The sequence below is a fragment of the Myotis brandtii genome, unplaced genomic scaffold, assembly GCF_000412655.1.
Source record: "Myotis brandtii unplaced genomic scaffold, ASM41265v1 scaffold33, whole genome shotgun sequence".
Taxonomy (NCBI): Eukaryota; Metazoa; Chordata; class Mammalia; order Chiroptera; family Vespertilionidae; genus Myotis; species Myotis brandtii.
In genome coordinates, this window is record NW_005362713.1 from 1816594 (window position 1) to 1833701 (window position 17108).

The window sequence follows — 17108 nt, forward strand, 5'->3', positions numbered from 1 at the left end:
AGCAGGGCCGGAGGGGAGCACAGGGGGAGAAGGAGAAGGGTGATGTGGGCAGGTGGAGGCCCACCACAAGCTTCACAGGACCTCACACGGAGACACCGTAGGGCCCCGAGCCTTCCTCCTCCTGGGACGCCCAAGGGGCAGCACGTCCCCGCAGCTGTTTCGGAGACGCTCTCTGGACCCAGCAAGACCCACAGACCTCCCCTTCACGGGCCCCACCAGGCAAGTCGTGCTGAACAACTGGCAAGAGGAACCTGCTTCCCGGGCCTCCATAAAGGCTTCCTCAGAGCTGGGTGGCACCAGGTGGGTCCTGGGCAAGAGGCCAAGGGAAGCTTGTAAAGCGTAAGCTCTGCCCTGTGCTGTCCTGAGCCCTGTGCAGCCTGGCTCTGCAGCAGCCCAGGAGGCCATGCCGACCACCTCACAGGCCCAAAGCCGGGCTCCAGGCACACCGGACCCCCCGGAGGCAGCGAGCAGCGAGCAGGGAGCAGGGAGCGCACTTCTGACACTGAAACCTGGCTCCTAACTACCCAATGCCACCTCCCGAGGAGGGGCTGGGCATTGCCTGGCCAGGGCCCAGGAGCCACCCTGCCCGCAAGCAGGCCACCAAGGCTCTCTTCCCGGCTGGAGATGGCTCTGTCCGGGCGCTACCCGCCCCCCTGCCTTCCACAAAGCCCTGTCCCGCTCCCTCTCCCTGACCAGCCACAGGGACACCTCGGGTCCCTGAGAATCCTCGTAGGAGCAGACAGGAGGCTCCAGAGATGCTGCAGGTGGACTCGGGCACAGAGCCTGTGCCACCGACCAGCACCCCAGTGACTGGGGCCAGGGCAAGTGACTACAGTTTTCTCTCCTCAAAACAAACATTTCTGCCTGCAAGGCTCCGCACCTCGACGGCAGTGGTGTTTCTGCTGGTCCGTACACTCGTCTAACCGAACAGTGCACGTCTACGGAGGGCGTTTTATTCCCTGCCAAGTGCGCCGCAGTAAAGAATGAGGACTGGCCTGGCACCCCGGACCCCATCGGGAAAGAGCCACACTCTCCCGAAAGGAGGGTAGGAGATGGGTCAACCGAGACCACGAAGAGGATCCCATTTGGGCCAATAGTCCTCCCAGACGGGGCCTCCCAGATGCTGTCCTTGCCGGAATCCTGGTATTTAACCACAAACCTGTTCCGTCTTGTGTGCAGGGGCCGAGGGGACCGAGGGAGCCAGGGTCAGCAGCAGGGGCCACACCGTGGCGTGGGGGGAGGAGAGCAGAGAACGCTCCCTGGGGCACAGCTGCACAGGGCCCTGGGGCCAGGGCAGCCCACCTCCCTGTCCCCCACGCCGGCATCAGAGGAGACCTCGCATCCCTAGGTGGCTCCGGAATCCGATGGGGGCGAGGCAACTCGGAGTTAATAAACCTTAGTCTGCTAGCAAACACCACAATTAACATGCCCCAAAGTACCGTTGCTTTGTAATTAGATTGAAGAACAAAACCTAAAACACTGGTCCCACGAAGTTATTGTCAAATTTCTTGTTAGGTTTCTTAGCAATTAAACTCATTTATCCATTTGTTCTTGAAAAAGTAGCTATTCCTTCCATTTAAACTAATGCCATAATTATACGATGTGAGTTATTAATGAGATCGCTCACCACCGAGGTTCAGTTGTCTGGCCTGCTTTGCCAGGGGCCAGAGATTAGACGTTGTCGGCACGGAGCGTTGATTAAAACAGCATTTGTCCTAATGATTCTGTTTTCAGGGAGTGAGGCCCACAGCTGGCGGCTACTTGCCATGGGAACAGTGGGCTGTCCGGCAGGGAAGGTGTGCTGCCACAGAGCCCCGGGCCATGAGGGAGGCTGCAGGGAGGCCTGGCGGGGTCCCAAGCAGGAGGGAGAGCTGGCCCTACGCGCTGCTTCCCCAAGAACCAAGTACGGCCACGGAACACGCCCCAGCAGAGACGCACCGGGGTGGAAGGGCAGCAACGGGCTGCCGCCGGGCACAGTGCCTAAGCAAAAAGTCTACTGAGCACCTAGCATGTGCCGGGACCAGCAAAGCCCTTCGCATGTAATCCACATGTAATCCACAGGGACCACGGCAGGCGGGAAGGTTACTCTACCCCATTACGCAGTGAGGAGGCGGCGGCACAGGGGCTGAGTGGCTGCCCAAGGTCACACCGCTGGAGAGGCGACGCCGGACTCAACCCAGGCACACTGCTCCGGAGGCCATGCCCTCCCCACTCCTCCAGGGCGATCCTGGGCCAGGGCAGAGGCAAGCGACCAGAGCTCTGTGCGGAGACGCTCGTGGGTCCTGTGCCCACCCACCCTGTAAGGAACAGCGCTGCCACTCCAGCTCCCGCACGGGGCTTGTTATCATGCAGACGCTGGCCGTGTGCCAGGCACTCACTCTGCAGGCCCCTTTCCTCTTACAGCTCAGAAACCCCAGCCCTGTCCCTCAGCGAGGAAGCTGGAGCTCGGAGAAGCCACCAGGGGCATAAGTGGGGGACAGGAGGCAGCCTCTTATTATATTAATTTTTGCACTTAATACAAAACTCAAGAGGAATAACAACGCAGTGAAAAGATGTATCTGCCATTCCGTCTCCATCCCCACCCAACGTTTCCTATGGCCTGTGTGTGCTCAGGTGCACACACGTGTCCGCGTGCTCTGCACAGAGCAGCACTACACACCGTCCTTGCGGGGCAATTGCCAGCCAGCAGTGCCATGTGCCGGACCACTGCCTCTTTGCACAGAAAGAACTACAGGTGGGGCTGGCAGAGGGGGTGGGGCTCAAGGGCCCGCAGCTCTCACTGTGCACACCCCTGGGAAGCCCTGGCTGGGGGTGGGGTTCCGGGCGGAACTGGCTGCTGCCCAGCTGCATGGGGATCAGGAACCTGACCCTGCACAGCCCCCAGCTTCGGCTCCTTTGACCTCACCCAAGCTCTAGGGTGAGTGCACGCACTCCCTCGCCCAGCACCTCGCGGCGGGCGAAGCGCCAGACCCCCATGGCCATCATGGGCGAGTTCCCCAACCTGGCCACCTCGCCGAACCCCCTAGACCAGCCATGGGCAAACTACGGCCCGCGGGCCGGATCTGGCCCTTTTGAAATGAATAAAACTAAAAAAAAAAAAAGACCGTACCCTTTTATGTAATGATGTTTACTTTGAATTTATATTAGTTCACACAAACACTCCATCCATGCTTTTGTTCCGGCCCTCCGGTCCAGTTTAAGAACCCATTGTGGCCCTAGAGTCAAAAAGTTTGCCCACCCCTGGTCTAGACCCAGACAAGGTCGAGGAGAAGGAAGAGGAGGAAAAGAGGGAGAGCAAGACGAGCTGCCAGGGGACATCGCTGGCGAGTCACTGCACTGGCCCTAGGCCCTGGGGCCACTGGCCAAGCTTGCAGGACCCTCTACGTGCAGCCTGCCTTCCACCCCTCTGCCCTCCACACCAGACTCCCCCAAAGCTGCTGTGGCTTCCATGTCCCCACTCCAGCCAGGGTGGGGCGGGGCCTCCGAGAGAGGGAAGGCAAAGGGGTCCCCGCACCCAATGGGGCCTGCACAATCCCAGATGGGGGAAGCCACAGCTGCAAACTCTGGCACAAAGACGTGCTCTTTGGGGTCGAAGACAGCAGTCTCTCCCTCCCCGGCCCCGGCCTCAGGGGCAGGCAGGCCCCCTCCCTGTTAACTTATTCAGTTCGCTGGCCTTGCACAGCCTGCCCTGAGCCCAGCCCTGAGCCCCGGTGGGTACTGTCAGCAGCAGCCCCAGCACCTCCTCCAGCAAGCCCACCACTCCCTCCTCCACGGTGTAAGTGCAATGAGGCCTGTGGGTGTCGCACCTTCTCCACAGTGGGGTCCTCCCTTGCCCCCAGCACTAGAGGAGCACTGCCTGGCCTGGCTCTGGGGAGGGCGGCAGGGGCACCACCTCCAGCTTCCAAAGGGCAGTGCTGGGCCTGGGGCCAGAGCCCCAGAGCCCCGAGGGGCCTGCCCACCAAGGCCTGGGCTCCACACATTCAGATCCAAGACCCCACACCCGCCGCTGGTGAGTAGGGGAACCGCCTGCTTCCCCAGGCCCTGAGCCCCGCGTGACCACTGTGCGATTTGTGAGTGCCACCCAAGCGGAGTGGGCAACTGGGGTTTTTCCAACCATCATGGCCTTATTTGCTTCAGTTTTCTCAGTGTTTTTAACCTGTGAGGTAGGTGTTTATGGCAAAACCAAAAAAAAAAAAAAACCTGTATAAAAATCACCATTTTGTGTGCTGCACCGTGCTGCAAGCTTTGGGGTGGCCGCCCTCTGACCTCCCCCCTCGACCCCCAGGCCTCCCCTCCGGTCAGTGAAACGTGGTAGTCTCGTGTGCCAAATGGTTCTACCTTTCCGTAGCCTTTCTTAAAACAATAAATTCCACTGTGGTATTTGACTAAAAAAAACAAACCCTACAATTTTCCATTAAATGTATATAACATAACATACTTGGCCAATTGGCTAAAGATGGACATATGGAACTTCTGCTGCTGCCAACCCTGCTCCAGCAAACCCTGTGATGCAAGGGAGTTCACAGCATCTGCTCCCAAGGCTCTGCCACGAGGGCCTGGCGGGAGCAGAGCTGTGGGACCCGCTTTGGGAATCAGACCTGGCGGCCCTCGACCCTCCAGCCGCATGACCTGGAGCAGATCCCTTCCCGACTCTGAGCCCATTTCCCCACCTGTAAGCAGGGACCCTGCTGTGCGCCGGGAAGGCATCCTGAGGAGGGTGAGCCGGTGCCCTGAAGACCGCGCAGGGCCCCACGGACAGAGGCCTGGACAGGACCCACTCGCGGCAGGAGTCTCCTAGTCACCGGGGTCATCTGGCACATTCAGGCCCTGCCTCCGCTGGGGCCCTGGGCCTGGGGTTTGTCCTGAGTCAGATCCGATCGTGCACGTGCGTTTGTTTCTTCACCCTCACGTGCAGCCAGCGAGCCTGGACACCGTGGAAGGACCAGGCCCCTGGAGAGGAGACCTCCAGGCCTGGGTCTGCCCTCAGGTGTCTGGACGGGGCCTGAAGGACGGGGTCTAACGGCACCATCGGAGGCAGCCAGGGGCGGCTCCCCAAATACCCGGGGTTCCCGAACCCATCGGTGAGGCCCCGAGGCCTGCCCAACCTATAGCTCCGGCCTCACCCGGCACTGCCCACAGTGCCACCACGTGATCTGTGCCTCTTCCCATCACCCCGACCCAGCCTTCCAGCAAGCTCTTCCCTTTGCCAGGGCTGCTCTTCCGGGACCCCTCCCCCCAGAGCCCTTCGCCTGAGCACCTCCTACTAGTCCTCCCTGCTAACCTGTCACCACCTCCAGGAAGTTCTCCCCAAGGACCTGCCACAAGCTGTGCAGTCACCACCTAGAAAAGATTGGCCCCAAGGCTCCAGTCTCACGGAGCAGTGCTGGGGAGGAACGCTGGCCACAGCTGCAGGGAGAGGCGGCCCAGCATCACAGCCAGGGGCGCCCCCATGGAACACGCTGCGGACACGCTGTGGGCACCCAGCCAGAGGGCAGCATCTGCCCTCAGTGCACAGAGCTCAGCAGGAAATACCTTTATGGCATTTGGGTGGGGAAGAACTTCTTAAATAAGACAGGAAGAAGTTCGCACATGAAACATGAGTGGGAGAGGCAGCCAATCAATGTTTCGCTCTCACCTCTCTCTCTCTCAATATCAATAAAAAGCAAGGCTCTCCTGAGGGCAGACTTGCTGGGCCTTGGCTGTGCAAGGCCCATTCTTAAAAATAAAAGAGACAGGTAACTGAAAGAAGATATTTGCCACACCTAACTTACAAAAGAAAAGGCTCAATTTTAAAAATCGGTAAAATATTAAAAACAATAAACAGGCATTTCATAGAAGAGAAAACAAAAAATAGCCCATAAAGACATGAAAAGATGCTCAATCCATCTGTTATCAGAAAAATGTATTTTAAAATCATAATAATATACCATCTTCACATGAAAATCTCAAAATTAAAGTGCTGCCAGTTGTGGGTGAGGTTGGGAGCTCAGCACTCCGGCCCGCTGCAGGCGGCAGTGTAAGCAGAGGAGTGGAGCACAGTCTGGAATGACTTAACCAGGTGCAACAGGCACAGCCAAGGCCCAGCAAGTCTGCCCTCAGGAGAGCCTCACAGAGCCCTCACCGGACCCCGGAGACAGGTACGAGAATGTCCTCATTACCATCACTTGCAATAGCAAACATCTGGAAACAGCCCAAATGCCCATAACAATAAAATACATAATGTCGCATGAAAGTATGCAGCAGTAAAAAGGATTGGATATGCCCACCTCATCACACAAGTGGGTCTCAAAATCCTAATAATGAGTGGAAAAAAGCAATCACAAAAGCATACAGAAGAGTTACTCCATGGACTGGAGAGGATAGGGAAGCCAGGGGTCTTTTATGGGGGTTTCTGGCCAGGAGCAGTCTGGCCCTGCCCTGCCCCTCACTACACTTCCTCCTGACAGCCAATCGAAACCCTCCCCATCCTCCTGACAGCCAATCGAAACCCTCCCCATCCCCGCTCACACCAGGCCGCCCTCAGCAATGTGTACTTTGGTATTTCGGTAAATGATCGCCTATAAAGATGCCCTGACCGGTTTGGCTCAGGGGATAGAGCGTCGGCCTGCAGACTGAAGGGTCCCAGGTTCGATTCCGGTCAAGGGCATGTACCTTGGTTGCGGGCACATCCCCAGTAGGAGGTGTGCAGGAGGCAGCTGATCGATGTTTCTAACTCTCTATCCCTCTCCCTTCCTCTCTGTAAAAAATCAATAAAATATATTTTTTAAAAAAAAGAAAGAAAGAAAGAAAAGCAGGGCTGGCGAGCACACTCAGGATGGCGCTGCCCCCTGGAGGGCCCCTTCGCATTTGTTAGGTTGGTATGGGTTCATGGAAGTTTACTTTATTTCCATTCTTTTAGCTTAACATGTACATTGTTATCGTGGGCAACTTTCCAGTTTTTAAAATAATTTAAAAACTAGTGCAATAGGCAGCGTCCATTCATACAGAGCCTGAGTGCTTGTTTCTGTGGATTCCAGCAGCCGACGGCCCGGCCTGCCAGCTGCCCAGAGGCGGGAGACGCTGCGGAGGGACGGCTGGAGCCTGGCTTCAGCTTTAGCCAAGTTACTCCACCACCTGTATCTTCATCTATGAGTTTGTAGAAAAAACTGCACGTGGTAGGAACTTGGTGAATATTTGTTGAATGAATGAGTCAATGATTTCTAAAGTCCCATCACAACTCCACCGCTCACCCACATGTATTCACTAGGAAGAGAGTGAGGCCACAGCCCGAGCACGGCCCCCACACACACTAATGAGTGTTCCAGAATGTGAAGTGGCACGCCAAAGCTCTCTGTTCTGTTCGATCCAAACTTTTGGTATTTTAATGTTACAGATTTTCTCTCCCAAATGTCAGCTTCTCTTTTATTTTTCCTTTCACTGTCACAACAAGCATACAAGTGTTTTCTATGGAATTTTACCAAATGGCACATCTTGCATTTTGTAAACCATATACATAAAAACTCCTCTCTCGCTCTCTGCCAAGTTCTCTCTCGGGGCCCAAGGCTTTTGCTTCCCTGGCCCTTGATTCCTGACTCGAATGCGCAGTCCTCAGGCTTCACCCAGGGCAGGACATTCCTGGGTTTAAAGAAAGACTGAGGGGCAAGTAAGGAAGAATCAGGCCTCGCCCAGCAGGTTGGGGCCTTACATCTCCCCATCCTAGGCATGCCAGTCCATTCCGAACCACCACCTCCTTCTTAGCATCAGCTCTGCCTGGCTGGGAAGATGGACTTAGCCACCCCAGATGACAGAAACGGCCTGACTAAGCGCAAGGGCATAACAGTCAGAACGCCTCTCAGACTTGCATTCCTCACCTGTAAATGCAGCAAGAACCTCAGAGTGCCATCATTATACGGCTTAGGTAAGATAATACACGGAAAGACACTTGCACATCAGCACTTCTGTTCGACTTTGGAAGGAATAAAACAGCCTTTACAGGCCATTTGACTTGAATTGGGCTGATCTGCAGCTAGTGCTGCAGTGGGGGGTGCTGGAAGCCCCGAGGAGCTCTGGAGGCCCCGTTTGTCTTGGGCATAACAGCCACATAAAACCTCCAAGGCCCTCAGACAGACCAATGCCAGCCCTGCCAAGGGAGCCCCTCACCCTCCACTCCTGGCTGGATGTGCTGCATCCCAGAGCACGGGGTTTCCCTCCTGGGCTCCCCAACACAAGGGTGTTGGAAAGCGGGTCAGAGGCTGGGCCGTGCGTGCGAGGCATAGCCAAGACAAGCAGGAGTCAGGGTTAAATTTATGGAGAACATCTTGAGGAAAAATCTTGACCTCCAAGGTCATCTAATCAGGGGGCCAATGACCAGGGCAGGCAAAGGCAGGAGGCCCAGCACCGAAGCCAGGGAAAGGGCTCTGGCCTCCGGAAAGTCTGAAGCCAACAGGTCAGCACCCTGGACAGCGACGTCCCCACCTATGGCAGCTCTGCAGGGCTTCCCAGGCCAGCCACCTTGCAGATCAGAATCAGCAAACAGGGCAGATGGCTGCCAGTCCCTCTTCCCCAGCCCAGCCCCCGGGGCACCAGGGGCATCACAGAGCAACCACAGCGCTTTCTATCACCCCCACATACAGCCTCCGAGTTCTCCCCAGCACAGCATCCAAGGCTTACCCACGGCTGCAGTGCTCGCCAGAGGAGCGCGTGGTCCCCTCCCCTGTGTGGAATCACTGAGAACCGCCAGAGCTGAGTGGGGGGAAGGGGAATAAGAAGAAGAAAAGAGAGTGTGAGCAGGTGCCATGGGGTGTCATTCAGTCTGCGACAACCAGGGCGTGAAGAGTGTCTATAGGTCAGAGCAGAAGGAGAGCAAAGGTGCCAGGAGAAGTGGGGTGGGAACAGAGGACACAGCACCCTCCAGCCCAGGGCACGTGCACACCTACCCTCACCCAGCCTCAGAGCAGACCCGAAGGCACGAGGTTGAGTCACCAACACAAGGGTTCTCAGAGGAAGGCTGGCCCCCTAGAGGCGCCCTGGGGCTCCTCAGAGGTGGCCTGGTCTCCCACTGCTCCCAGGGCCAGAGATTGAGAGGGTGGGGGGAGAGGCCAGTCCTGGACAGAGTCCAGCTCAAGTGCACGGAGTCTCGGGCTGCCCTGTCCCCTCACCGCCTCACCTTTACATCAGCACGGTACCCGAGCTCCGCACTCCTCCCGCAGTCTCGGGCAGCATATTTGCTCAAGGGCTGAGGACGACGCCCAGTCTCAGAGCAGAGAGTGTCAGGCAAATGCAAACACACACTGACTTCTCTTCGCGGTTCCATTCCTGGCAAAGGACTGAGCTCGCCAAGGACAGCAGGACTCTCGAGGGCCCCACGGGCCCGAGCTATGAGGCTGCCGGCCTCACCGTCCTCACACCCTTAAAGACATAGAACGTAGGTGGCCGTGGCTATAGCATGAGGATCCTCACGAGGAAACTGCTCTGCATCCTGACGACGGGGTCACACGAATCTACACGAGGTAAATCGCACAGCGGTGAGCGCACGCCGCCCACACGCGCACTGGAGGGTGTGAGCAAGGGCACGGGTGTCCCTTCCCGCTTACGAGCTGCACACAGCTCTGCACGCAGCTGCCGCTGGGGGCCTGCTGAGGCCACTGGGTCTCTCTGTATTATTTCTCAGAATTGTATGTGAATCTCAATCATCTCAAAATCATGGGATTTAAAAAAACAACATATAACACGGAAACCATCGTATCGTGGAACGAGGGTTTTGTTTTTACAGAGCAGCCGTAAGAAAACCCGAGCTACTTCTCCAAAACCCATCTTTCTGGTTTTCTAAGAAGCAAATGATGATTCTTTTCTTATGGCAGATATTCAAAGAGGCCATGTCCGGCCATGCCCAGTGTGCCACTCAGGGTGTCCTTCCCCTGACATTTGCCCAAGACCCTGAGACTAAGGGCGGATGAGAGAGGAAGCAGGAAGGAGCTGGGAAGGGCTGGTGAGGGGCAATCTTTGGAGAGGAGGCTTCCGGGAGGCCCATGCTGGCGGCCTCCGCCGCCGCCTGCGTGCAGCCCTTCGGGTCCCTGCCAGCAGGTTATTAATATTTTATTGAAGATGATTCGAATTTCAGCTGTCATGGTAAGGTGGTGTTGCTAGGCAACTTTAGTGCCTGTCTATGGATCTGTTTGCATAGCTCTTCCCCCACTCGTGAAGCTCAAGGCTGGGCCCTGCCGCCGAGTCCCACTGGGCTCAGACCACCCCCACCTTCCACGCCTCCCAGGCCTGCTCGGAGGCAGGCAGCTGCCTGCCATGCCAAGGCCAGCGCGCAGGCCTCCCGCTCCCAGCTGTGCGCCCAGCGGAGCCCAGAGCGGCCCCTGCCCCTGGGACTCACCGTACTCACTGTCGTAGAACATGACGAACTTCTGCCAGCGCAGCTCGGTCACCAGCCTGAGCATGACGTCGTTGAGGCGCACAGGCGGCCTCGAGGCCAGCGTGTAGGCCTCCCCTTCGGGGCTGGGGTTCAGGTGGCAGGCAGTGCGTGGTGACCCTCCTGGGTTGCGCTGGACAAAGAGGTGTGGGATGTGCATCGCGTCGGTGAGGGACTGCAGGGCGTTGGCAGACGCACAGCCAGTGGATGTGACCAAAGCCAAAATCCCCTGGGTCATGAGGTCACAGGCTGGAAAGAGAAGTGAGAGAGGCAGGGGTCAGCACGGGGTGATGCTGCACCGGCCGCACCCACCCGGCCCGCACCTGGCAGCTCATGCCTGGGGCCCCAAGAAGTGCTGCCTCCTTCCAGAGACCAAGAGCCCATGCCGGGCCAGGCAAGCAGCTCTCACACACAGTCTCACTGATGCCCTCTAGACGTTCTTGTGCCCATTCAACAGATAAGAAAACAAAGGTCAGGAAAGGCAAAATTATTTGCCGCAGGCTGCTTGAGCAGAGACGGCAGAATAGGGATGCAGCCCACGTCTGCTCCAGAGGCCCTTGGTGCTGCTCCATGGGCCGTCCTGTCTCCTGCCTGGCTGGAGCCCCTGACAGCCGAGAACTCGTTTTTGTTTTTATCTGTGTTTCCCTAAGGCCAAGCCCAGACCAGGGCAATACTGTATGCTCTTCAATAGTTGGCCGGACTGGCTGATTGGGACTAAAGGGAATGAATCACATCAGAAAGTCAACGAGACACTTACCCCAGAGGACCCAGGTTGTCGTTAAAAAAAGAGACAGAACCCTAAGTCTTCTGGCCAAATCCACTTGGTTCATATCCTAAAGCCTGGGTCAGACCCTGCCCAGCGCTGGCTCCAGGGGCCCCGGGTGACTCAGCCACTCGCCAGGAACGAAGGGAGAGGCTCCCGGGTGAGGGCGGGCCGCAGGCCGGGCTGGAGGCGGCACTGGCCTTCTGGAGTCACCCGTAAGCACGAGGGACGCCCCTGTCAGCCACACACCCACACCCCTGGGCATCAGGCCAGCAGCAGAGAGATACACCTTGCATACGGGCACTAGTTCTGAACAGACATTTACCAATAACGCTTTCTGTGACACAGGAGTGTGGGAAAGAAACAGCCTGTGAGTGTCAGCAGGCCATCTGCGGCCGATGGCCGGCTTTGAACAACTTGACAAAGCTGTTCTTTCGGCTGAGAGCCCGGGGAGAAGGAGCCCGAGAGCAGGGAGCACCCTAGAGCAGGCATGGGAGGCACACTGCTCCCCACTCAGGACAATCATTCAAATGCCACAGCTCTCCCGGTGGACCCCTCGGCCTCCAAGCGCAAGGCGGGGCGGGGCAGCTGAACAAGAGACCCCTGAAGTCTCTCGGGGAGTCGTGCAGCCACCCCAGTGCCTGCCCCTCTCACCCAGCTTTCTCTCCCGAACAGAAACCCAACCACGGCTGCTCCTGTGTAAAGCCCTTCGGTGGCTCCCACAGAGCTTTGGGCACAGAGTCAAAGCCCTCAGAGCGCCTTGCAGGCGCCCCGACGCTGTGCGGCCTGTCACAGGCCCCGCTCACTATGCCCCAACCAACTGCCCAAGTCTTGGCCCTGCACCTGCCCTGTTTTCTATTGCCTCTCACATGTCAAGACTCAGACTCTTCACCCCCAGGCTGGCTACGGACCCCTTGTCCAGCACGCCCCTCACCCCACAATTCCCCTACCCTTCTCTCCTGCTTGACCTCAAGCTCTGGGGGACAAGGGCCAAGCCGTCTGCTCACCACCCTCCTGCACACACCGGGCTCTGCACGTGGCAGCGAGTAAAGGCTGCAAAATACGACGAGCCGGGACAGGGTCACGCCCTCTGCCCAGTGATGGCACTCCAGGCCCCTATTTGAACTACAGAAATGGCTTCAGACCCAACACGTTCGAAGGCCACTTCTCCTACTCGTGAACTATTGCCAACAATCTAAGAGACAAATCGGTGAGTGAACGAAATGGCTCCATTTGCTGAAAACATATGCAGCCTTTAAAACTATTCACAGATACTACATTAACATACTGGTAGGAAAGTGCGCGTCATAAAAGTTATGGGGAAATGATACACAATTGTATGGATTTTACAACACCCAGTAAATAACACAGCAGGCATGAAGGACCAAAATGGTAAACGTGGTTGCATGTCAGAAGAGGCCCAGACGTGGTTTTCCTGCTTTTCTGTATGTTGCTAATTTTCCATGCCATGAACAGAGAATTCCTTTAGCAGAAGGAAATAAGCCTCGGTAATGGCTGCATGGGACGCTCTGTAAGAGGAGGGACCGTTCTGTGAGAACGTTCTCTGGGCCAAACATCCTGGCGCGCACTGTATGCCGGGTTCACACTGCTCTCACGGCGCCCGTGTGCAGGAGGCGTCACTGCATCCACTTTCCGGATATGAAGTCATGAGGCCACACAACTGAGATGGCATGCGATCTAAACGCTCCTGAGACGTGTACGCTCACCAGGATTACAGCGAGGTGAAAAGCCACGGGAAAGGCCAGAGAATCCCTGAGAGGCGGGTGCTTCAATGATGGCTTTCTCTTCTCCTCCTGCCCGTGCTCTCTTTAATGGCAGGGCATTGCATCTATAACTTTAAACCAGAAAACTTGCAAAATAAACTGCGCGCCACTGGGGCATCAAGTGAGCCAGCGCTCCAGCCCCCGTCCCAGCCCAGAGCACAAAAGAGCATGCCCTCACTGTAGCCTCATTGGGTGCCAGCTGTGTGCCGCCCCCCTGCCTGGCTCCCTCCTGGGTCAGTGTCTGACTTCGGATGGCAAGCCCTGCCCCCACTCAATACCCTGGTTCTAAAGTCCCTGCCCCCCCCCCCCCCCGGGCTCTGCCCACTCCTCCAGGACTGCCCCTCCTCCTGCCCTCCCCCCATTTGCAAGCCTGGGCACCAAGCAGGGTGGGGGGGGGGGACAAAGAGCAGGATGAGCAGGGCCCCCTTCGCTCTACCAAGGAGACAGACCCCGCAGCTCAGCCTGTGAGGAAGGAGAGAGGAAGCTCCCTGGGGCCTGAGGATGGTGAACTCCTGTGGGGTTGGCATCAGGACCTCAAGGGAAGAGAGATTCAGACCCACAGAGACAGGGGAGCAGTGTGATGGGTGCGGGAAACAGCACCGGCCCGGCAGCAGGAACATGCTCGGGGGGCAGACAAGTGCCTGCTGGTCGCCCTGCCCAGCCCCGCGGCAGCCACGGATGCCAGCTCGGGCGGCGTGGGCTCGGCAGCAGACGCAGCTCCGGAGTCTCCTGGTTCTGGCGGCTCTCTGGTCAGCAGCCTGTGGCCATGGGCACATCTCCTTTCTGAGCCACCGGTTTCTATTTAATTGCAATGACTGCACAGGGGGCATGAAACCATCCGGCTTCTGGTATCTTTGCACCAGCAGAGCTGCGAGAGCAGTGACTTCACGAGGACCACCAGTGCCAACCTGTGCTGGGCACAAGCATGTCAGTTTCCACGTCCCCACCCAAGTCATGCCCAGGATCCCAAGTTACAGCAGTAGTTACAACAGAGGGTGACCTCACCCTCAAAGCCGACAGCCCTCCCCACGGAGGTGGCTCCACTGGCGCGGGGCTGGAAGCCTCCCCAGGCCCTGAGGGAGAGGCCGGCCCTGCCTCAGACACTCCGCAGGGCTTGGCGGGGGGGCTGGCCTCTGTGGTTTCCTGTCTGGTAGATGAGGCGCCACCTCACAGCTGCTGCGCGCACCCTGTGAAAAGTCTGTGTGTGAAGAGCCTCCCCAAAGCCTGGCGCGAAGTGGAGGGGAGAAGCCACCACTGCTACTCACCTCTCCACCCGGAGGTGTCTCTGCACCTCACCAGAAGATAGCAGCCTTTGTCATAATTCTTTGTCTGCAATAGGATAAGGCCATCACGCTGATCTCTCTTGATTATAACAATGCAGGCAGATGGGTTGATAAAGGCTCCCTGAGAATGGCTCATCAGCGGGGACAGTCAGGAGCAGAGCGGACTAATGAGCAGCTTCGAGCCCTTACCTGAGCTCGGTGGCCCAGGAATTGGGAAGAAAGAAGCTGCTCAGAGCTCAGGGCAGGGCCAGACGAGAGGCTCCTGGGCTCAGCCAGCATCCCAGGCTGCCCCGCGGTGTCGGCACCCAGGCCTCTGCAGACTCCGGGGCCATGGCACGGGTCAGACAGGATCTCTGTAACCTTCACCCCAGGTGAGCTTTCTGCTCCTCTGGTGACAAAACTGAAGCACAGAGAGGCCAGGCCACGCAGCCAGAGAGCCTGTGGCACAGAGCCGCAGCGCAGACCGCGGGAGACCACTGGGCAGGGCCCAGGATCCGGTGGGAACCTACCCAGCCCTTCTCTGGGGAACCTCTTGGGGGAGCTCCGCACCCAGCACTGGCCCGGGAAGGAGCCCGCACGCAGAGCAAAGCCTCCCTGGGCGAGGGCGCATCCAGCTCACGGCCCAGCTCAGTGCCCAGACATGAGGGCACCCTGGCACCACTGCTCACCCAGCCCAGGCTTCGAGCCCCAGGGGATTCCTGGAGAAGTCTAGGACCACGGCTGGGAATACACCCTGGATGGCTTGTGCTAGAGGAGACGCACAATCTCTGGTGCCATCGCCTGGGGATGGTGCTGGTCACCGCCACCCCAGCCCTCCCCTCCGCCCTGTGCCCAGAGGCATCATGCCCCAGGGCACATTCCTTCTGCTCCTCCCGGGACCCCATGTGGTCCCTGCAGAGGTGCGGCCCACCCCTGCAGCCCCTGCTACTCTAACACCAGGGCCCCCAGCCTCATGTGCTAAGCAGCCTGTGGGTGGTCAGAGGACAGGACCTTTCCGCATGGACAAGAGGGGACACTCCTCTTGGGTAGAAGCAGCCCAGGAGAGATGCCTCAACCCAAAGGAGCCTGGCGAGGCGCCGCTGGCCTAGGCAGGCAGGCAGCCCGGGCTCAGCCTCGCTTCACAGGAATGGGCTCTCTCTGAGGGTCCAGCAGGCCAGCCCTGGGCACTGCAGCACCTCTGCCTGCCCCCCAAGTGGGACTCCCAGTGCCACCTCGTTACTTCAAACAATCTTAGCAGCCACAGTCCTCCCTCCCCGCCGCTGCTGACACCCTCCCACTGTGCCCTTCCTCTCCTCCAAGCCAGCGGCTCTATTCATATTGGAATCCTAATGGCTAATGCTTTAGATTAAGGTAGCATTTATAAATACTTCATAGTCAATGAATAATTGACCAAACTTAGTATTGTCATAACTCAGAATAAATTATTGATCTATAGAGAATAAACGTTTTCTCATGTTTTATTAAGACGTTTGAAAGATAAACAAAACCATGAGGAGGGGAAATGAGTGGCAGTCTCTCAGAGGCCAGCCTAGAGCTGCCGCCTCCCTCGCACTCCCCCTCGCCAGGCAGGACCTCGCTCTGCTCTGGAGCCAGGACCTCCCAGCAAGCGCATCCCACAGCCTCGTCCCGCCTCCCTCCCACCCTCGTCAGTTGTCAGTTTCGTGGTGCCTCTTGGTGGTCACAGTCCCTCTCTCAGACCCCTCGCTGCTCGCTCCTGTGCAGCAGCTGGTGAAACCGCCCGGTCAGCCTGCAGTGGACAGCCTGCCAACCACGTCTCCTGTCCGAGCATCGGAGGAGAGGCCGGGACAGCCACACGGCTGGAGCGTGTGACCTTGCAAGGTGTGTGGCCAGCCTCAGGGGGCCTCCACCCTCCGCCCCCTGCTGTTCTCCTCTCCCTCCTGGCTTCTCCCCATGTCCAACGAATGCCCTTGCTCCTTCTTCGTGGATAAAATGGACGCCAGCACCCTCGGGGGTTCGCCCGCCTCCTGCCACAGACTCCCACCTCTGCGTCGTGGGAAAAGGAGGAAGGCACGCCCCTGGTCGGGGCTCCCCTTCTTGCCTCTCCAGACCCTCACTCAGGTCCTGGCTCAGTGAGATCACAGCCATCCTGTACACCTGGCCATCCCTTTAAGAGTTAGACCCAGCCACGGACGGGCCCACAACCCTCCCCCAGGCTCCCAACCCTGTCAGGGTCTCCCCTCCTGAGTCCACTAGCAACTCAACCTTGGCACATCCGGGGTGTGATCCTGTCCCTCCTCCTCCGCCAATCTCAGCAAAGGACGCCCAATCGACAGGCCACCCGTCCCGAGTGATCACCAAGTCCTGGGTATTTTATCTTCAAAATATCTCTTGTATCTGCCAATCTTCCTCCATCCCCACTGCCATCCACTGGTCTAAGCCACTACCGCCCCAATACACAGGCCGCCCGTCCCACACACACCATAGGGAGCGCCCTCATGAGACATCAGCCAGACTGCGCGGTCCCTGCTCCAGCTCCTGCCCAGCCCCCACTGTGCTGGACAAACCACACCCTCAACAGCGCCCACAGGCCTGTGGTCACCGTGCCCCAGGAGGCTGGCCTCTACAGGGGCGCAGACCCCCAGCTCCTGCCACGTCTGGGTCTCGCCACACACTCCCCCTTGGCCTGCAATGCCGCCCCCCACCTGACCCCTTCTGGCTAACTCCCACCATCCTGGACCTTTGAGGGTAACCGTCACTCCCTGCGAGAACTCCACGGCCCCCTCTTCCCTCTCTTCACATTCATGCCCCGTGTGAGGGACTGGGAACTGTGGTCGCTGCCACCAGCTGTCTCATCCCCTGGAGCGGGAGCCTGCCGGCCAGCTGTGTACGGCTCACCCGCCCAGCCCGGCCCGCGGCTCCGC

The 17108-nt window shown here is 58.2% G+C and overlaps 1 protein-coding gene across 1 annotated transcript in view; it reads right to left on the reverse strand.

The window, feature by feature from the left end:
• The window catches only part of GRID1 (glutamate receptor, ionotropic, delta 1), a 625808-nt gene that overhangs the window by 465139 nt on the left and 143561 nt on the right, over positions 1-17108 (reverse strand). Inside the window, exon 4 of the mRNA XM_005871153.1 lies at positions 10361-10645. Within this exon, the coding sequence (XP_005871215.1) occupies positions 10361-10645 (285 nt within the window). The remainder of the gene's footprint in view (positions 1-10360; positions 10646-17108) is intronic.